Raw genomic sequence first — 21,417 nt, forward strand, 5'->3', positions numbered from 1 at the left:
AAAAGGCTTTATTTAAGCTGGGCGTGGTGGTGCATGCCTTTAATCCCAGCACTTGGGAGGCAGAGGCAGGCAGATCTTTGTGAGTTCAAGGCCAGCCTTGTCCACATAGTGAGTTCCAGGACAGCTGGGGCTACAGGAGAAAAGAAAAAAAAAAAAAAAAAAAAAAAAAGAGGCTTTATTTGCAGGGGAGCAGGAATTTAATCACACTATATGTGCTGCTGAAGCGAGCACCCGTTTGTATTTTTTAATTAATTTTCGTGTGCATGTACGTGTGTGTTCATGTGTGCCACAGTGTGCAAGCAGCAGTCAGAAGACAACTTTCAGGGCTTAGTTCTCTCCTTCTACCATGTGGGTCCTGGAAATCAAACTGATTATCAGGCTTGGGAGTACCCATTGAGCCATATGGCCAGCCCTAAGTCAAGTATTTTATCATAAGGACCAAGCACTAACACACCAGGCTGGAATGAACCTGCAAAATCAGGGCACAGGATCAGAGCCCTCAGGGTAGACAGGTTCAGGAAAGGGAGCTGGGTCAGCTTCAAGGACTTGGGTTCAATCTCAGCACTATAACCAGCTGTTAAGACTCTTGGGCCACTAAACCTGTTTGGGCCTCAGTTTCACCAAGTGACAAACATTTATCCTATCATCTGACATCTCACAGGGATGGATCACATGCAATTGTATTTAATAAATGTCTTTAGCATGTCATTCATATTGGTCCATCCTCTCTCCTCAACTCTGTCCCCACGACGCACGCACACACATGCTCATACACACACTAAGCTTCCTAAGAAAGATGGCTGCAGACTGGCCAGGTAGAGCACAAGTCCTTTATTTCCTACATTGGCACAAACATCAATACACAGGCTGACAAGCTACAAGACTGAGAAGCTCTGTGGGAGTGGGGCAGATACTGAGGGGATCCCCAGTGTCTCCTGGACCATAGCTTAGGGGCAAAGATATGGGGAGGGGCAAACATCAAGAAGGGGGAAACTCACAGGGCACAGGTGGAGGGGGCTGAGACACCACAGGGCAGAGGGGACCCCCCCCAGACACACTTTTGTGTTACACACAGTAATAGGGACTGAGAAGGAAGGATGAGGAACGGCACAGAGGCCAGGTTCCTAGAAGTCAACTGAGACTCGGGGGGGTCCCTTTATTTGGGGGGGGGCAAGGGGTACAGAAAAGGTCCTTCCAATAACTGCCCACCCTAGGGACCTGGATCTCTGCCCTGCCCACTTGTACCCATCTCAGAGCTGGGTCTGGTAGCCAGCCAGTCCGCCCCAGGCTGCTTCTGCTCCCAGGGCCACCATGTGATCCAGCTTTGGTAGCAGTTGCAGAATGAGGACCTGGGGTTCCTTCAGCCTGTCCCCAAAGAGGGTGGAAGCTTGGTCCCCTCAGGCTCCAGCCCAGGTTCATCAGGACAGAAGGAGAACTGAGGACAGACATGGGGTCCTGTTTAGAGAAATGGAAGGAGGGTCTGGGATGGGTGAGACTTGGCCAGGCAGCAGAAGGAAGGGTCTCAAGCTGTCTGTGGGGTCTCTGCAGGCTGTTGGGAAACAGCAAAGCCTGGAAGAGAAAGGGATGAATGTGAATCAGAAGCCTGACAACCTCAGATCTGAGGCAACAGGCAGACGAGTCTGATCAGCTGTGTCAGGAGAGGAGACAGAATGCCACCATTGACAGGTACGCAGGTTGCCCACTGCCAGCCATGTAGCTATCACAATTCTGTTTACAACCTGCACAACTTTATCTGGCAGCCCTGTTACAGCCAGTGCTATTCCACCTACTGGTGCCCAAAGGGCCATCAGAGTATCAGTAGGCTACTTGTGTCTACTACGGAGGCTGACACAAACTTCAGGGCTGACCCAGCAGGGCAGGCAGGGTACAAGAATAGCATGAGAGGAATATTCTATGCACAGCAGTGGGGTCGGTTCAGATCTTCACTACTCAGAATAGCACAGGTTTGAATTTGCTCCTGTGTGACCTTGAACATATCACCTCAGCTCTCTGAACTTCAGGTTCCGCTTCTAATAAATGGGGCACAATCATCCCTACCTACGGGGGCATGACAATTAAAGCTAACATACAGGTAAAAGATCCATAAGTAAACCATCATTGATTTCACTGACAGTTTCTCATAAACAGGACCTAAAAGGTATGCCCTCAGTACATGTAACTCCCCAAATCTGGGGTCTCCAAGTGGAGAGAGAAGCCCCTGACCCATCCCACCACCCCTGGCCCACTCCAACACTTACCCAGGGGATTTATCTGACTTTGGCCCTTGCTGGAAGAGGCCTTTGTCCCAGTGGCCTAAGTGGCCCCAGAAGGCCCCTCTTCCTCCCTGGCCCTGGGAGGGTGGCTGGCCTTGTCCTCCTGGGTCAGCGTCCCTGGCTGCTGCTCTGTGGTCCCACTCCCCAAATTTGCTTTGGCCTGCATCTGCTGCAGGGCTGGCGAACCTTGGGGATAGGGAAGTCAGGGGTGGAAGACAGAGAGAGGGGTGGACAGAGATAAAAAGCGAAATGAGGGGGATGTACTGTTCCAGCCCTCACTCCCCAGCTCAGCCCCTAGGAGGCAGGAGGGCGGGGAACTGGACTAATAAGCAAATTCCACCAAAATGAACACTGGGACAACAGTTCCAACCAAGGGGGCCCTGAGGTGCCTATGCAAATGGTATGCAAAACCATGCGAATCGGCCCACTGGGTGGGGCCAAGTTAGAGGTAAGTGAGCACTCTGCGGGCTTACCTACCCCCACCTCCCCGCCCATCCCATTGGCTTCATGATCTGCAGCTTGTTCCATTATCAGGATGATGGCCTCTGAGAGAGCACTCACCTTTCTGGAGTATCTTCTGCTTCAGCTGCTGTTTGGAATGGGCATCCTGCCAGCTGGCCAGTTGCTGGAGGACGTACTTCATGTCCAGGTGTGAAGGGCCCAGGCCACTGGCCTCCAGGGCAGAGACCACTACACTCATCTTTGTGGCCTCATCTAGCTCCGGTTCCACCTCCTCCCAGGCCTCAGTCTCCTCAGAAGCCTGTTCTGCTTCTTCCTCAGCCGTCCCCACCTCTTCTATGGCCCCCAGCTCCTCCTCAGGCACCAGCTCTTCAGGAGCCTCAAAATCTTCAGGTGGCATGGGATCTTTGGGTGGTACTGATGCCTGCTGCTGCTCCTTCTTCTCCCTGTGGTGAAGGTCGCATCTGGGCAGGGAGACAGGAAGGGCTTATCATAAGTGCCAGCCCTTCTGGAACTCTTGCCCTTCTGCCCTCCAGGGGAGGCTGGGGAAGACAGCCCAACCCCCAGCTCTCTGTGAGCTTCTTCTTGCCCTGCCCCAGCCTCCAGACCCTGATGATCCTCCCCAGCTCTGTCCCAGCCAGGAGAGGGGAGAGAAATTCAGCTTCAAGGTTTCCAATACCCAGCCCGTTCCCCTGACAAGAGGAAAGGTCACCACACCACACAGGCTCCATCTTCTTCCCATTCCCCACCCACTCTCCTGTATAGAAAAAAGCAGCTGGGATATTTCACCCCAAAGCTAGTTGCCATACAAATCCATTGTAATAGCTGGACGAGATGGCACACGCCTTTAGTCCCAGAGGCAGAGGCAGGCAGATGTCTCTGTGAGTTCAAGGTTCAAGGCCAGTCTGGTGTACAAAGTGAGTTCCAGGCCAACTAGGGCTACAGGGAGACCCTGTCTTAAAAAGACCAAAAAAAAAAAAAAAAAAAAAAAAACCCAAAACCAAAAACCTAAATCCATTGTAGTAAGGCTCAGACTGTTCAAGTGACTTGCCCAAGGATACAAAGAAGACAAAATGGGATCAAGTCCCAGGTGTATCCAACTGCTGGGCCATCACCTCTCAGTGCCTGGTCAGTTGAAGGAAAGGCTTTGGTCTCCACATGGAGAAGCCTTAAACAGCCACCTAGAAGGTAAGGTCTGAGGGGAAAGGGGACAGCTTGTTCCCAGAACACCACCTTCCCAGATTTCCAGTCACAGAATTAACAAGTAAATAGTTGTCTAAAAGGTGAGGACAGGTGATGGGGAGCCCCTAGCCAGCTTACCCAGGGTTTGATGTCTCCCCAACAGGCATCCCACGAGGAGTCCTTAACAGAAAACAGGACTTCAGTGTACTAAGGCAGGGGAAGCAGAAGCTGCAAAGTCCCTGGGACCCAAACATGCTGAAAAGTCCCAGGGAAAAATGAGGGGTCCCAGACCATGAACACAGTGGGAGAAACTGGGCAGTGAGTGAGGCAGGGTAGGGAGGTGGGAGGGACACCAGGGAAAGTACAGGGGTCAGAAGCATGAGGGCCATCCCTCCCCACTCAGAGAAGGCAACTGGTTGTCCACTAGGTGGGCCAGAGTGAGTGTGGTTGAGCCAAGTCTGGGAGTCCCAGTGACGCACTTCTCCATGAGATACGCAGGGTCTGCGACGACCCTCCTTAAGGATGTTCTGAGTTCTTGAGCCAGGGCCTCCGGGAAGCTTGGAAGTGCATCCTACAACAGAGGGGAGGGGGCATTGCCAGAGGATGAGTGAGAAAGAGAGAGAGAGAGAGCAACTGATCGATCTAAAGGCAGAAATCAGCCAGCATGGCTAAGGCACAAGGGCACACAGAGGTACAAGGGAGGTATCCTCACCAGAGGCACACTGTATCCATAGTGGGCGACGGAACCAGCAGGCATGGAGGAGTGCTGGCGCTTCGCAGCCTCCTCCTGGCGCCTGATCCCAAGGTCTGTGTATTTTTCCCGAGGGCCCTGCATGTGAGAGCCCACTCGCAGGTTCTGCTGGGATCCAGAGGTGTCCAGTCAGGCATTCTTGCCTGCTCTTGCCTCAGGCCAAGAGGCAAGGGCTCAGGCTCTAGACCCAAATGGTGACATTCAGGGTGACCCTGGGCAAGACTCTGATCTTCACTCCACTCAGGCCTCCAATGAGCTGCTAACTGCTGGGCCATGGGCCAGACAGGGAAGGGACAGAAAGGCCCTGCCTGCAAGGTGCTTGTCCTCTGTGGAGAGTCAAACAGTCCCCAGGGCCCTGCATCCCTGATCAGGGCGAGGGGCTCTCAAGAGCAAAGCAGGAGCTTGTGGCGCCTCACCTCTGCACGGATTCCCTTCTCCAAGGCCAGCTGCTGCTGCAGCCTCTCCGTCTCAGCCCCGTACTGGAAGGAGCCAGAACGTGTGAGAACCCAAGGCCTCCTATTCCTGCACCCCATGCCCCAATAGTCTTTACATATCAGGGAGTCTTCAACAGCCCTTTGAGGAAGTCACATGGAACGAGAGCCATAAAATGGGAGTTCATGCAGCCTGGTTCCTGGGAGAATGTGAGATTCTTTGTGAGGACTTGGTTCCCTCCTTGGAAGTGACTAGACTGGATGAGTGGCTCTCTGGTATCTCCAACTCTGATACCAGAGTTCCGTAAGATGGAGTAGGGGAGGAAGAGGCTGGGGTCCCACAGGGCCTTGACCAGGAGAGGGAACTTTCACAGAGCCGCTCACCGACTGGCAGCGCTGCTGCAGCTTGGTGATCTGGGCCTGCAGCTGGGTGATCTCCTTCTGCTGTCGCTCATAGCCCTCCAGCCTCAGTACCAGCACCTCCGACAGTTCCGCCATCTGCTGACTGGCCTCAGCTACAGAACAAGCACAGATCAGCCCTGGCTTCTGGCCTATCTGTCCCACCCTTCGGGGGTTCCACAGGACTTGCCATTCCTTTTAAAAAATGATTATTGACACAGAGAGGGGGCCTGGGAAATGTGGTTGATGAGACCTGGTCCCAGCCCACGCTGAGCTCCAGTCTAGTGAAGAGGCGTCTGGGAAAAAGCACTCACAATCTCAAATAATATGGGCTGCGATGGAGCCAATATTAAGGCCGTAGAGCAGCAGTATGGGAAGGGAATCAATAGCTGGAACATCCGACCCAACCCAGCACTGCCCACTTCCCACCCTTTCAGCTGGGAAGGGTTTCGTAAGAAGGAACCAGTCAGATAAGACCACAGGGTAAGCCCCACCATGCAAAGAAGAAGAATGGACACCCAGAGGATATGGGCAGTTAGCAGGGACCAGATCACAAAGGTGGGGGAAAAGGGTAGAGTTATCCTTGACCAATGCAGGAGAGTTATTTGGGGATTTTAGTCAGATTAGTGATGGAGTCATGTCTGGTTTTAGAAAACTCATTTGGGTCGTAGGTAGAAGAGCCTGGTAGGGCTGGGAGGCCCCACTATGAGGTGTCGTGAGCTAGACATATTGAGAGAAGGAAGGAGGATGATTTGAGCCATGCCTAGGAGTAGAAGCAACAGAAACCGGGAGCTGGCTCCTTTAGGAGTCTGGGTACCAGAGGGGCCATTCAGAGGGCTGCGGAACCCAGAAGGACAGGCATGAGGCGAGGAGACGGCACGAACAAAATTCTATCTGAGTTTGCGTCTCAGCAAGGAGACTTGAGGTCCTCGGGACCAGACAGTGCCCATGTTGGTGCTAGGTACACCTCAGACCCAATATGTGACTCTGAGTTCATCTGACCCTGGATGCCTAGCCTCTGGCAGCCCCTGGCTCCCTTCCCATTGTCTTTCAACTGTCTCAAATAATGGAGACAGATTTTTAAGGACCCCCATGACTTGTGCTTTTTTTTTTTTGAGACAAGGTCTCATGGGGCCCGGGCCAGCCTTGAACACCTGATCCTCCTGCCGCTACCTCCTGAGTGCTGGGATTACAGGTGTACACCATAACACATAGCAGTGGTGCCTCTCTTGATCCTCATAAACCTGAGATCAGCAGCAGCAGGTCCAAATTATTAACTCTCATGCTTAAGTTCAGAAAGGCCAAGGAACTGGTCCGTGCTTACACAGCTGCAGGATCCCAGAGTCAGGACCTCAGCTCAGGTCTCCAGACTCCAAATCCTGGGTTCTTTTCTCCATTCCTTGGGACAGTCCCCTACCCCGAGTTACAACATCACACGTACAAAACTGCTCCACACATTCCAGAATGAGCATCTGCTCCTCGTCCTCCAAGGTGTCCAGGTGAGAGGCCTGGAGGGAGGAAGAAAGGAAGGGGCAGGGCCGTCACCACCCCCTGCCACTGGGCATGCCCGCCTCCCTGTCCTCACCTCCTCCTTCAGCTGGTCATTCTCCTTCTCCAGCAGTCTCAGCTTCTGCTGCAGGGCTTCCAGCTGTGGGCAGTGGTGCAGTGACTCCTCCTTAGGGGGCCTGGCAAGGAGGCAACACAAATCAGGGTGTGAGGGATGGAGGATCCCAGTCCCCAGGGCTTCCCCACACTTGGAAAGGGTGTCAGTCTCAACAAGTCCCAACAACTCTACTGGCAGGTGCTCTACCCATGTCCCAGTTTACAAATGAGCAAACTGAGGTTCAGAGAGGGGATGGTCCAGGCGCAAAGGCAGAACACGCACGGTTTAGGGGCACCATAGGGGTGGTCATGCTGGCGATCTTGATCTCGCTGTCCTTCATGATCCTCCTCTTCGTCCTCTTCATCCTCCTCTTCGTCCTCTTCATCTTCCTCTTCATCTTCATCTTCCTCATCAGAGTCTGAATAGAGCTGAAGGAGGTCATCTCGCAGGTTCACCTGCTTTCGGAGGTGTAAAATCTGGCAGGAGAGGGGAGCCATTGAAAAGTGAGTACACAGGCACATAATAGGAGCTGGCCTAGGGGTGAAGGACACACTGACCCCTCCTCTCACCCCTCTGTTGCTCCCAATTACCTCTTCCCTGGCTGAACCCAGCATGGTTTCCAGTTTGCTATTCTCTTCCATCAAAACGCTGTTCTGTTTCACCAGGGACTGGCCAATGCGAGCCGCTGTATTCAGGTCCCGTTCTTTCTGCAAAGGGATCACCACCCATAAGAGAGTATTTTCCCAGTTTCTAGGCCCTCCTAGGCAGGTGGGAGGAGCTAGAATTAGGCCACAAGAAGAAATCACCCCCAAGCTCCAGTTCTCCAGTTACTAGACCAGAGATGACATTAACCCACTCTGAGATCTGACTTGGTTTCCCATCGTAGAAAAAAGATCAGATCAGCCCAGATTGGTCCTGAAAGCTACTTACCTTCCAGGAGAGGGACCCTCAACTTGGCCCCCAGGCAGATAGGAAACAGACAAAACCCTTATGTTTTGCAGGGTAGAATTTAAATGGGGTGGGGAGGGAGGTACACACCTCTTCCAGCAAATACAGCATCACTTTGATATCATCATCAGTGATCTTCTTCGTCGGAGGTGGGTTAGGACACAGTGCTGTGGGAGAAAAGGCCAGACAAAGTGAGGAAAAGGAGCCGAAGCCGCCCACATTCCACTGTGTCCCTGACATCAAAGATCAGGGTTTCCGAGACAGAGTTCCACCTGTTTTAGCACCATCTCCCAGCCCCAAAACAGCACTCCTGCTTCTTCAGCTGGGCCCTGGGTGCAATGAGGGAAAAACAGTCCTCCAGGCTCAGGAACTGGACTCTCAGGCTACCTGGGGTTTTGGGAGTGGGAGGCTCCTGGTCCCTAAGAGGTATAGAGTCAGTCAAGGAAAATACAGCTGCAGGCTGACTCATCACCCCTGATCCAACGGGCAACTTAGCTAGCTCACTGGAGCCTCCTGGATCATAAAAAACACAGTCACCCACCACGCACTTGTTGAGTGTGGCAACAGAGACTTCTCCAGCACCCAGAAAGGGGCACCTGAATCTCAATCTACCCGCCTACAAGAAGAGGAGGGTCAGAAACCCCGCCCACTCCTCTCACTCCTCCCACCTCGGCTCCGGGAAAAGCTGGAGCCCAGCAACCAAGAAGTGGTCAAAACCTCCCCCTCCGCCCCCACCCACCGCCCTCCACTCACCCACCTGCCTCTCCCCCGCCTTCTGGCCCCGCTGGCCAGCGCAGGCTCAGAGCGCTCCCAGCAGCGCCTGCCCGCAGCCCCCACCCCTCTCCTGGCACTGCAGTAGACGGGGAGGGGGCACCGAGAGCGCGCAGATCTGCCGCAGCAACAGGCGAGACGAGGGGGCGAGGACGCGCAAGCCCTAAACCTGACGCACCGAGAAAAATCAGGGAACCCGAGAGGGAGGAGATGGGGAGGGGGCGACCCGACTGATACCGCGACAGTGGCTTCGCAGGGGTGACAGAGAGGGTGGGACTGAGCGCCAAAGGGGGGCGGGGCGCCTGGGTCGGTGGGCCCCCTCCTCCGCGGAGATGTCCTAGTAGCAGCCACTCGGGGATCCCTGGGACGCAGTTTACCTTCCTGCAGCTCTCGAATAAACGCCGCACGCTCAGGACCGGACACCCCGGGCCTCCGTCCGATGTAGGCGGCTGGCGTCTTCCAGATTCCCTCCGCCTTTCCAGTTCCCAGGCCAGTGGCCCGCGGACCAAAAGGCCCCTGGAATACGAAGCGGGTCCATGGAGCGTCCGAGCGGCGCTGGGCTCCTGTCTTGGCTCCAGCCTGGGAACCCTGGCGAGCTCCGGCCTGGGATGCGGACGGTGGTCGGAATCCTGCTCGCTGTCCGGCCCCGGGTCCCTGAGCGGGAGCGGGTTCGGGCTCCGCCGAGGGCTCTGGAGCAGGACCGGCTGCAGGCGGGATCGCGGGGGTGGCTGCTGCTGGGTCCCCGAGCCCGGGTCCGGACCCTGGCCCGTCGCCAGCAAAGGTCTGCACCTGCTCTTTCGGGCGCATCTTGAGTCTGCAGTCCGCCGCGGCAGCCGAGCCTTTATAACCTGTGCCCGGAGCTGGCGCCGCGGGACTGTACCACGCGTGGCGCTGGGGGTGACGGAGGATCAATTAGTGGTGCGGAGACACAGGATCGCTCGCGGGAGGAGCCTTGGTAACGGAACAGAGAGTGACAAATAAAGAAGAGAAGGAAGACGAGGTGGAAGCCCAGCTGGTTCCGCGGGCTTGGGTTCGCAGTGAAGGGTTCCCCCCTCCATCTTCCCAGAATGGTTCTCCCCAAAGCCTCAGCTTTCAGGGGCTTGGGTAGAAGGACCCCGATTCCCCACATAGAAACACCCCTCTCCCCTGCTTCCGCTACCCAGGTTTCCAGCTGCCATGTCTGGTGTCGCACCAGACAACCCAACGTTGTGACTACGGACTGGGGTGACCTGCGCGTCAGGACAGTATGTCTGTGTTTTTCTAGGTGGATTGAGCTAGAAATCCAAACTCCCGTGGCTTTCAACGTGTTGCGCTTCACCCACAGGTCCTCGCGCTCACACCCCTACATTCGCGCCTGGACATCCTCCATCTTACTGCGTTTCCTTGTTCTTAATCTCCAACCCTATTTCCCAAGGCCTACCATCCTACCAGCACCTGTTCCTCTAGGGAGAGCCTGCTTGAAGTGTGACGGCTCCTCCAGACACACCCCATACACACACTCCACATAGCATCCTTTATCCCCTGGTCTGTACTGACCGACGTCAGTCTTCTAGATCTTCATCCCCTAGACCGTGTGCCTTCCAGAAAACTGAATATTTCAGTGGATCGCCCTGAGTCCTGAATGAACTGGGGAGAGGGCGGTGCTGAGGAGTGCAACCTTTAACTGGGCTAAAAAGAGATGGATAGCTCACTGACTTTTTTTTTTTTAATTTTACGTGTATGCGTGTATTGCCTGAATGTAGGTAAATGCACCCGTGTCGTAGAATGCCCGCAGAGATCAGAAGAAGGCATCGGATCCCCCTGGAACTGGAGTTACAGACGGTTGTTAGCTGCCATGTGGGTGCTGGGACTTGAACCCAGGTCCTCCGTAAGAGCAATCTGTGCTCTTAACCATTGAACCATCTCTCTAGATCCCATGGCTCTCTGACTCTTAAAAAAATTTTTTTTAGCTGCCGGGCATGGTGGCACACGCCTTTAATCCCAGCACTCGGGAGGCAGAGGCAGGCGGATCTCTGTGAGTTTAAGGCCAGACATAGTGAGTTCCAGGCCAGCTTGGGCTACAGGGAGACCCTGTCTCAAAAAGACCAAAAAAATTTTTTTTTTAATTTTATTTGTTTGAGTATTTTGCATGCATGTATGTAAGTGCACCTGTGTCTTGGCAACACCCTCAGAGATCAGAAGGGAGCATTGGATACCTTAGAACTGGAGTTACAGTTTTTAGTCATTTGTGGGTGCTGGTAACCAAACCTGTGCCAATGCTCTTAACCACTGACCCATCTCTCCAGCAACTCGCTGACTTTTTTTTTTTTTTGAGACAGGATCTCCCTGTAGCCCCAGCTGTCCTGGAACTCACTATGTAGATCAGGCTGGTCTCAAATTCACAGAGATCCACCTGCCTCTGCCTCCCAAATGCTGCGATAAAAGGCAACCACCGCCCGGCTCCTCACTGACTCTTTTTAAGTCTTGAAATCATTCTCCCTGCCCTCCAGTCTCCTCAATATCCAGGGATTTGCCAAGTCTATTGCATTCACCTTTTCTATAAATTAAAAAAAAAATCGGGGCTGGAGAGATGGCTCAGCAGTTAAGAACACTGTTCTTGCAGAAGACTCAGGTTCAAATCCCAGCACCCACATGGCCGCTAACAACTGTGGGTAACTCCAGTTCCAGAGGCTCCAACAGCCTCTTCTGCCCTCCGCGGGCATTGCTCGGCATGGGTGCACTTACCTACATGCAGGCAATACACACATACACATAAAATAAAAATAATAAATAAAACAAAATAAAGCATATAAATTGTTAAAGAAAACTTTTTAAAATTTAAAAAAAAAATTGTGTCAGGCATGGTGGTACAACCCCTTTAATTCCAGCACTCGAGAGGCAGAGGCAGGCAGATCTCTGTGAGTTCAAGGCCAGCCTGGTTTCCATAGTGAGTCCAGGCCAGCTGGGGCTACAGGGAGACCCCATCTCAAAAAGACAAAAAAAAATTTTCTGTGTATTATGAATGTTTGGCCTACATGTATGTAAGTGTACCACATTGCCTGTCTGGTGCCCATGGAGACTAGAAGAGGGCGTTAGATCCCCTAGAACCGCAGTTAAGGACAGGTGTCAGCCACGAGTGGCTACTGGGAACCAGACCCCAGTCCTCTGGAAGAGCAATAAGTGCTCTTAATCGCTGAGCCATCTCTCCAGTCCTAAATTCACCTTTTTTGTTTGTTTTGTTGAGACAGGGTGGCCTTGTAGCCCAGCTGGTCTGGAACTCACTAACTCACTATGTAGATCAGACTGGCCTCAATCTCACAGAGACCTGCCAGCCTATGCCTCCTGAGTGCTGGGATTAAAGGTATATACCATCATGCCCATCCCTGAATTGCCCTTTTAAAACTAAAATTTTTTTGGTTTTTGGTTTGTTTTTTTGTTTGTTTGTTTGTTTGTTTTGTCTTTTTGAGACAGGGTCTCCCTGTAGCCCCAGCTGTCCTGGAACTCACTATGTAGACCAGGCTGGCCTTGAACTCACAGAGATCCGCCTGCCTCTGCCTCCCAAGTGCTGGGACTACAGGCTTGCACCACCATGCCTGGCTATTTTTATTTTTTGTATGTGGTGTATGCATGTGTACATGTGTGTAGGCCAGAAGTAAGCAACAGATATCACCTGTCACCTCCCCCCTTATTTTTTGAGACAAGGTCTCTCACAGAACCTGGTGCTCTACATTTTGACTAGACTGACTGGCCAGCTGCCCCTGGGACTCACCTTTCTCTGCCCTGACCCCAAGTGGTGGTATTGCAGACTCCTGTCACTATGCCAGGCCTTTATGTGAGGGCTGGGGATTCAAACTCAGCTCCTTATGTTTAAACAGCAAGCACTTTACCCACTGAGCCATCTCCCAACTTGCTATTTGGGTTTTTTTTTTTTCATTTTTATTTTTCTTTTATGTATATGAGTGTTTTCTGCAAGTATGCAGGTGCACCACGTGTGTGCAGTGCCCACAGAGGCCCTCAGGATCCTCTGGAACTGGAGTTATAAACTGTTGTGAACCAGTATGTGGTGCTGGGAACCAAAGCCCAGGTTCTCTGCAAGAGTAGCCGCTGCTGAGCCATCTCTTTAGTCCCTATTTGTTTTTGGGGGTTTTTGTGTTTTGTCTTGTTGTTTTGTTTTGTTTTGAGACATGGTCTCACTCTGTAGTCCAGGCTGGGCTGAAACTCCTTTATAGCCTAGGCTGGTCTTGAACTTGCAGAGGTTGGAGCAATTCTTCTGTCTCAGCTGGAGTTACAGGTATGAGTCACACCTAGCTTGACTTTACTCTGTGTGTGTGTGTGTGTGTGTGTGTGTGTGTGTGTGTGTGTGTGTGTATTTTATGTATACGAGTGTTTTGCTCACATGTATGTTCAGGCACCATGCACGGTGCTTGTGAAGACCAGAAGACGGTGTTGGATCCCCTGAAACTGGAGTTAAAGAGAATTATTAGCCACCATGTGGATGCTGAGAACCAAACCCAGGTCCTCTGCAAGAGCACCCAGTGTTCTTTACTGCCAAGCCATCTCTCCAGCCTAGAATTTACCTTTTAAATGCTTCTACGTAGCCAAAGCTGCACAGCAAGATCTTGTCTCAAAAACGAAAAACAGTAAATAGTTCTCAAGTGTTCATGGTCTGCTCAGCCTCAGTTTCCAAGTTGAGGACTCACTCTCTCATCTCTGATTATTGTGGTACCCAGCCTCCTTCACACCCCTACCCTACAGGCTGGGGATTCAAACTCAGCTCCTACCCCTCCCTGGATCTAGGTGCGCTCTTCAATCTCTAGTCCATCCTTTAACACATATACCATCTAAGCTAAGGAACTCCAGGTGCCACCATCCCACAATCACCCATCCTCTCCTAAGCTGCCAACAGGGCTGTTGCACAAGGTCACCACCTAGTGTCACCACCTAGTGTCTTTGGGGCCAGGTTTCCACAGCACAGTCTGGAACAATAGAAACAACCCAGGAAGAGTCAGAGTACCCCTCCACTGTCAGGAGGCATAGACATCAGTACATCCCTTTTGCCACCTGGGAGGCTAAGGCAGGAGGATCATGAGTTCAAGGTCAACCTGAACTACGTAGCAGGTTGGGCTACATGAGAACCTCTCTCAATACCCCTTCCCCCCAAAACAATATTTCCTTCTATAGTCATTCATTCATCATTCATTCATTCATTCATTTATTCATTGATCCTTTCATTCAACAAACATATTGAATGCATATTCTAGTTGTGGATGTGTGGTATGTGCATGCATACATCAGTGTGTGGGTACTGGAGGCCAGAGGAAGACATTAGGTGGCCTCTCTTGTTCTCTTCCTTATCCCATTGAGACAGAGTCACTCACTGAACCCAGAGCTTGACATTTTTCAGCTAGGCTGGATGGCCAGCAAGGCACAGGGAGCCTCTCCCCACACCTAGAGCTGGGGTTACAGGCTAACATTTCACATAGGTGCTGGAGAGCCAAACTCAGGTCCTTACGCTTGTGTGTAAGCAGTCTTATCCACTGAGCCATCTCCCTAGCCCAGAGTGCCTGTTCTGTATACCAGGTGGTGTGCTAGACTTGGACTAGAACAGAAAGCAAAAGAAACTAATCTCTGCTTTCCTGGAGTTTAGTGTCCAGAAGAAAGGCAAATGAACAAGAAAACAAATCAGATAATTACAGATTTGACAAAGTTCACAGAAAGATACAAAGAGGTATGACTAAGAAAAACAGAAAGTACCTACTCCCAGAAGGCAGAGAAAATCGTTCCAACAGCTATCCTGTATTCAGCCCACACCTGGGATGCCAATGTACATTGCCCACTCAGACTCTCCCTCTCCTTCAACAGCAGCCTCCCTTCCCAGGGACATTGTTTCTCACTTCTGATTGGTGACTGAACTCTGCTCCCACTTGTCCTAGCCCCACATCCATCAACCCCATGGGGACTCATCTGCCCATTTAGCAAAGGGACCATCCTATCTAATCAGATTATTTCTGAAATATAGCTTCAAACTGAGCTCCTGCAATAGCAGGAAAAATAATAAATGGTATCCATGCTGAACTTGAACCCCTCCCAAGCCCCTTCTTTTTCTTGGATTGGGTGTTTCTCTACTGTCTGTCTATCTATCTGTATTTCTCCTCTCATATCTATCAATCATCTATCTATCTATCTATCTATCTATCTATCTATCTATCTATCTTCCATCTATCTCTGTTGAGATAGGGTCTTGCTATGTAATTCAGGCTACCCTGGAACTCTCTGTGTGTCCAGGCTAGCCTCTACCTTGAAATCCTCCTGCCTCAGTTTTTCATGAATGTTAAGATTACAGGTATACGCCATCACACTTGGCTGACCCCAAGACATTTCTGTCAGGTTGTTGAGAGTGACTGAAGCCAGGGTCAGTAAAGGAAAAAACTTGTAAGATTGCCTTTTATCATGGTTAGAACCTTCAGCAATCTTTGTATTTGTGGGCTTCATGTCTTTTTTAAAAAGATTTATTTTTTTCATGTCTGTGTGTGCCTGAGTGTATGTAAGTGCATCATGTACATGCAGATGCTCATAAAAGCCAAAAGACAGCATAGATTCCCCGGAAGTGGGGTTACAGGTGATTGTGAGCCATCCAATATGGGTGCTGGGAACCAAACCCAGGTTGTCTGTCCTCTGCAAGAGCACAACTGCCTTAACTGCTGAGCCCTCTTCCAGCCAGTGCCCTTAACGGCTGAGCCATCTATCTAGCCCTGGTAAGCAGAATCTTTGAACTTGGGTTTCAACAGAATTCTCAGTTCTCAGATGGGTCTCATTTTCTTTCCATCCCTCATCACCAGCACCAGTGTGTTCCCATGGAAACTATACACATTAATAAGCTTCACAGCTGTGAATCCTGCCTCTGCCTCTTATAAAGACTGGGGCTTCAGCATCCATATCTGCAAAATGAGACTAAGAACTTAATTTAATTTGCCTAAAGTCCCAGCCCAGAGCCTCAAGCCTCCTTCAAGGACCCAAGTAGGTTCACTCATCAACTTAAGCTGCCAGAACAGGATACGGCAGGTTATATTAGTCACTTCTCTTATTGCTGGATCAAGCAACTGAGAAGAAGCTGAAGAGAGGGAAGGTTTGCTCTGGCTCTCAGTTTGAGGGTACAGTCCATTGTATCAGGAAAGTCATGGGGGACAGGAGCTGGGCATGGCTGGTCTGTTGCATCCATGGCCAGGAAGCGGAGAGCCAGGAATACGGGTGTTCAGTTTGCGTTCTCCTTTTTGTTTAGTCCTGGACCCCAATCCATGGCATGGTACCACCCACAGTTAGGGTGAGTCTTCCTACCTCAGTTAAACCAATCTAGAAATGTCCTTGAATATGCAACCAGAAGCTTGTCTTACAAGTTATCTAGATCCTTCCTGTCAGTTGTCAACCAAGATTAATCATCACAGGGCTTAAATAATCGAAATTTTCTTTTTCCCAGTTTCTGAGACCGGAAGGCCATGATGGAGATGTCGGACAGCAGGGCCAGCTCCTGGTGAGGCCTCTTTCCTCAGCCTGAGGACAGGGTGTCCTGTTACCTTCCCCGGCCTCTCTTCCATGTGCACTTGGGGGATGAGGTGGAGAAATTGATTTCTGGTGTCTCCCCAACCCCCTTATTTTCTGTTTGTTTATTTTTTTTGTTTTTTTATTTTTATTTTATTTATTATTTTTATTTTTTATGTGTATGAGTGTTATGCCTGCATGTAAGTGCACCCATGTCATTCAATGCCTGGGGAGGACAGAAGAGGCTGTCGGATCCCCTGGAACTGAAGTTACAGACAGTTGTTAGCTGCCATTTTGGGTGCGGGGATTCGAACCCAGGTCTTCTGCAAGAACAGTCAATGTTCTTAACCACCGAGCCATCTCTCCAGCCCCTATTTTTTGTTTTATAAGACAGGATCTCACTATATAGCCCTGGCTGACCTTGAGGCGATCAAGCCTCCTATCTCAGGTTCTCGTCTTGCGCCTCCCTCCACCTCCCTCCTTCCCCTCTCCCCCTCCTCCCCACTCAACCCCCAAACAGAATGTGCAGACAGTAAAGGGAAAACATGGGAAACTTTTCTTTACCATGCAGGAGTAGCAACTCAAACAGGAAAACAGAAGCTCAAATGAGAAAGTAGTTTCCCCGAAACCGTGGGGGGAGGGGGCGTGATATACACTGAGATGTTATGTGTTATAGCTCTGTGCTTACTGTGGGATACCTGCAAGTCTGCAGAGTGCAGGTCACCGAGGACAGCGGCAGGGGCAGGGGGTGTCCCACTTCAGGCAGGTCTCCGAGGCTGCGAGGAGTCCCCCTGCTTGGAGCCGAAGGAGTGGGTCTCAAAGGCCGAGGCCGGAACCGCGGATTGTAAAGCAGGAGCAGCTGTGGGAGAGCCACAGCAGCCAAACCAACTCTCCTGCGGGTGGCTGGTTTCCAGTGGGTCTGTATGTGATGAGTCAGGGCAGTCTTCCTTCCGGGATGAGCTTCTAGAGGCTAAGCTCCAGGCTAGAGCTGGGAGCCAGCTTACAACCAGACTGTAGCCAGGAGCTGGACTCTGGAGTGCGCAGGGCTGTCTGGGCCCCAATCCACAGCCTGAAACAGCTAAGGACTGGTGAAAATGTGGAGCTGTGCCTGTTATTTGTTCCCAGTGGGGCCGGATTGGCTGTGTGTGTGTGTGTGTGTGTGTGTGTGTGTGTGTGTGTGTGTGTATGCAAAAGAGGTATAAAATGAGACCAATCAGGAGAGAGCTGCTAAACCCCAGACTGGAAAACCCATTAAAGCCAGAGACTCTTCTCCTTCCCACATGTTGCAGGAGCAGCTGGAAGGTGGAGACCCATCTCTGGCTTTGCCTTAGGAGGCCAGAAGAGGGAGTTGTATCCCATGGAACTGGGTTGTTAGCCACCATGTGGGTGTTGGGAACCGAACCAGGTCCTTAACCTGGGTTAAGAGCAGCCAGTGCTCCTAACTGCTGAGCCATTGCTCCAGCCCTGGTCCAATTGCTTTTGCACCCTGGATTCTCCGCTGAGAGCTCAGATCACTGTCAGGGACCTCCTGCTGCTGCCTCCAGTTAGGATCACTATGGGAGCCCCTCTTACACCTATTACCAACACTTGGCTGGTGGCAGCAGGATCACTGGGAGTTCAAGGCCAGCCTGGGCTACATAGTAAGACATTCTCACAAAGGGTGGGAGGAGATACATGTGTGTGCTGATGGAAATGTTCTAGCAGAGAAAACTGATGCAGAAAAGAGCACCCCTGTCTCAAGGATAATTCTGGGAATGGAAGAACCCTCTGGACCAAATCCATTCTCCTCAGTATTCAATCACCACCACCACCACCACCACCACCACCACCACCACCACCACCCCACACACATACACACACCCCCGCCCCGGGAACGGAAGCCAAGTCCTCCTTTTTGTCCCATATAATTTGGTCTTTTTTGAGACAGGGTCTCCCTGTAGCCATAGCTGACCTGGATTCCCTATGGAGACCAGGCTGACTTCAAACTCACAGAGATCTGCCTGCCTCTGTCTCCCGAGTGCTGGGATTAAAGGTGTGCTCTACCACACCCAGCTTTTTGCCTATATTTTGAGATGGGATCTTGCTATGTAATCAAAGCTAGCCTTTCTCTGTGTGTGTCTATGTTTATGGTATGTGAAGCTGTTTGGCAGTATTTGTGTGTATGTGTGTGTGTGTGTATACAGGTAGGTGCATATACATGGAGATCGAGGGTCAATTTTCAGTATTGTTTTTCCTCTGGGGCTGTCTGCTAGGCTTTTTGTGTTTTGTTTTGATTTTGAGACCCGACTGGCCTGGAGCTCAACAAGTAGGCTGCTAGGCTGACTGGCTACTGAGTCCCAGGGACCAGCCTGTCTCCACCTCTCCAGTGCTGAGACTACAAGCAAGCACCACCATGTCTGTCTTTTTACATGGGTGCTGCAGATGGACCTCAGGCTCCCAGGTTTGCAAGGCAAGCACTTCACTGACTAACCTATATCCCTAGCCTCTGGCCCCAAACATTTTTTTCCCCAGTTTTTAGAAACTTTTTTAACAGCTTCATGGGGCTCAGCAGTTAAGAGCACTGGTTGTCCTTGAGGAGGACCCAGGTTTGGTTCCCAACATCCACATGGTGGTTAACAATGGCCCATAACTCCAGTTCTAGGTGATCCAATGCCCTCTTCTGGCCTTCTTGGGCATTGCACAACAGAGATGCACTGGCTTCTGTACAGGCAAAACACATAAAATGAAAATAAATAAATTTTTTAAATTTTAAATAAAAATTCCTTAAAAATCATTTTTGGCAGCACAGTGAGTGGCCTTTATTTTAGCATTTGTCAAAAACTGACATTTAGATCCAAGGTTCATATTAAAAAATTATTAGCAGCAGTTTCAAGCATTCAGCAATGCTGATAGGTTGGTTCCACGTTGCTGATACAAGCAAGACTGTTACTCTATGCTCAAAAGAAGCAAGACTTGTCCCAAGAGTGCCTATTAGACATCTGCCAGGGATCTCAGGACCCGTTTGTGACTGTGTCTTCTTCCATCTCTTCTCCACCATCATCACTGGGCCCTGATCTACGTTCTCTACCAGGAAGAACCCGACTGCAGTAAACCTTTCAGCTTTTCTACCTCAGCCAGAGCTGATGTGTTTGCTATGGTGTTCTTGGTTGCTGCTACATCCCCTGGAGAGGGCTCACCGTTCTTTTTGTCTGTTGGCAAACCAGCACCTGGACTGAAAGTTTTGCTTCTCCTGGCAATATCCTTTGCAAGCTGTGCACCCTGTTTGCCCTTGAACATCTGGTCTGCTTCCTGACGCTCTTTTAGCTTCTTTCTGAAAATCCAGTACTCTGACTTGTGGAACTTTATAAATCACATAAAGTCTGTAATGCTTCTTATTTTTTACAGGATGTCTTAGCATGCTTAGATAAATCAGTGACTTGAGAGATGCCAAAGGGTCCAGATCACCCAGTTTCACAAGACTATTGTTGGTGAGAATGAGTTCTGTCAGACAGGGCAGACCTTGGTCAAGTCCCTCACCTACATGGCATATTCTGTTGTTGTTCACTAATAATGTTCTCAGTCTTCTCAACAAGGGAAAACCATCCAGTTTCCTGACCTCGTCAGAAAAATCAATAGCATCAAACTGGTCTAAGGTAGCACCTAGGTTTTCAATGACAGGAATTTTATACCCACGGAGGTCCAACTCACAGTCCTGTACCACGCTGGTGTACTGCGCCACCTGCTCCATCAGCTCCGCCATCAGCTTCACCATCATGTACCCTCTGTACCGTCACAGGCCTACAGCCTCCCACTGGAGCCACCTATTTTATTTATTTTTATTTTATATGTATGAGTGTATTGCTTTCATGTAGGTAGATGTACCCGTGTCATGCAATGCCCACATAGGTCAGAAGAGGGCATTGGGTCCCCTGGAACTGGAGTTATGAACGGTTGTTAGTCACCATGTGGGTGCTGGGGATTGAACCTGGGTCCTTTTCAAGAACAGCCAGTGTTCTAGCCAATAAACCATCTCTCTAGCCCCTCCCAAAATAAAAAGTCATAACAGCTTCCTACATGTATATAATGAAGGTCACTTTCACCCCCAATTGCCCTCTCTCATCCCCTCCCTCTCCCATTGAAACCTCTTCTTCCCAACAAGTCTTTTGGGAAGAAGACTTTTCATATCTTCTTTTTGTGTGTGACCTGCTGTGTATAAGTATAGTCACTTGCACGAGAGTGACTGGGGGTTATTGACTGGTGCCTGGGTGACTGGCTGCACCCCTGAAGAAAATCATACCCCTCCCCCAGCAACCACTAACTGCCAATAGTCCTTTAGGAAGGACCCAACCACTAACTGCCAATAGTCCCTTAGGAAGGACCCTCTCCTTCCCCATACAGGGCGAAATGTTGAAGGGCCCAGGCTCACACAGGTCTTGTGTAGGTCACCACAGATGCAGTGAGTTTATGAGTGCAATGGCCACACCAGGACTAAAACATTATGCAGCCTTGACTAGCCTGTAACTTGCATGTAGACCAGGCTGACCTTGAGCTCACAGAGATCCACTTGCCTCTGCTCCTGGGATTAAAAACATGCAGAGCCTCCTGTCTCAATTTCCTAAGGATCTGCGATCACAAGTGTGGGCTACCATGCCCTACAATGTATGTTTTCATTGTCAGCAAAAAGCTTGAAGGAGGGGCTGGAGAGATGGCTCAGTAGTTAAGAGCACTGGCTGCTCTTGCAGAGGACCCAGGTTCAGTTCCCAGCACCTACATGGTGGCTAACAACCATTCATAATTCCAGTTCCAGGGGGTCCAATCCCCTCTTCTTGCCTCCATTGACACATATACATGTAGGCAAACCATACATACATACATACATACATACATACATACATATGTACATACAAACAAATTAAATAAATAAAGCTTGAAGGGACACAGCCCAGTGTTCACTGTGAACGGTGAGGCTGACAAACAGGAGGGGGTGCCTGTATTGGCATCTGCCCTGCCTAGCTCTTGTGAGACTCCAGGGCTCTGTCAAGTGGCACTGAGCCTCCACCTTCCTGGACAGTCTCACTGTACCTGAACACCTACAAGCCTACACCA

General features: G+C 50.8%; 1 protein-coding gene and 1 pseudogene across 7 annotated transcripts; both read right to left on the reverse strand.

The window, feature by feature from the left end:
* Positions 1-812: 812 nt before the first annotated feature.
* Hap1 (huntingtin associated protein 1) lies at positions 813-17,404 on the reverse strand. Of its 7 annotated transcripts, none has more exons than XM_008835250.3 (15): positions 17,031-17,404; positions 9,195-9,768; positions 8,137-8,213; positions 7,689-7,805; positions 7,381-7,574; positions 7,081-7,180; positions 6,937-7,003; positions 5,481-5,611; positions 5,082-5,144; positions 4,627-4,743; positions 4,394-4,485; positions 4,053-4,094; positions 2,835-3,196; positions 2,259-2,459; positions 813-1,569 (listed from the first exon to the last, which is right to left on the reverse strand). In XM_008835250.3, the coding sequence occupies exons 2-14, from the start codon at positions 9,622-9,624 to the stop codon at positions 2,314-2,316; spliced, it is 1,938 nt and encodes a 645-aa protein (XP_008833472.1). In that variant the 5' UTR covers positions 9,625-9,768; positions 17,031-17,404; the 3' UTR covers positions 813-1,569; positions 2,259-2,313. The 7 variants fall into 7 exon arrangements, with proteins under 7 accessions (XP_008833472.1, XP_029420427.1, XP_008833471.1 ...); XM_029564567.1 differs by having other exon boundaries at positions 4,627-4,773; positions 17,031-17,403; XM_008835249.3 differs by having other exon boundaries at positions 4,627-4,770; positions 17,031-17,402.
* A 1,797-nt stretch (positions 17,405-19,201) lies between these two features.
* On the reverse strand, positions 19,202-20,083 carry LOC103735868 (annotated as a pseudogene).
* Between the last annotated feature and the right edge of the window lie 1,334 nt (positions 20,084-21,417).

This window comes from Nannospalax galili, unplaced genomic scaffold, assembly GCF_000622305.1.
Source record: "Nannospalax galili isolate Female #2095 unplaced genomic scaffold, S.galili_v1.0 scaffold137, whole genome shotgun sequence".
Taxonomy (NCBI): Eukaryota; Metazoa; Chordata; class Mammalia; order Rodentia; family Spalacidae; genus Nannospalax; species Nannospalax galili.

Bases quoted from the DNA above. Each gene is read 5' to 3' on its own strand.
- Hap1 (XM_029564567.1), bottom strand. From the start codon at position 9,624: ATGCGCCCGAAAGAGCAGGTGCAGACCTTTGCTGGCGACGGGCCAGGG. The intron at 5,145-5,480 runs GTGAGCGGCTCT...GGCTCCTTCCAG, and splicing joins TGCAGCAGCGCTGCCAGTCG to TACGGGGCTGAGACGGAGAG. The intron at 4,095-4,393 runs GTGCGTCACTGG...TTTTCTGTTAAG, and splicing joins CCTGCGTATCTCATGGAGAA to GACTCCTCGTGGGATGCCTG.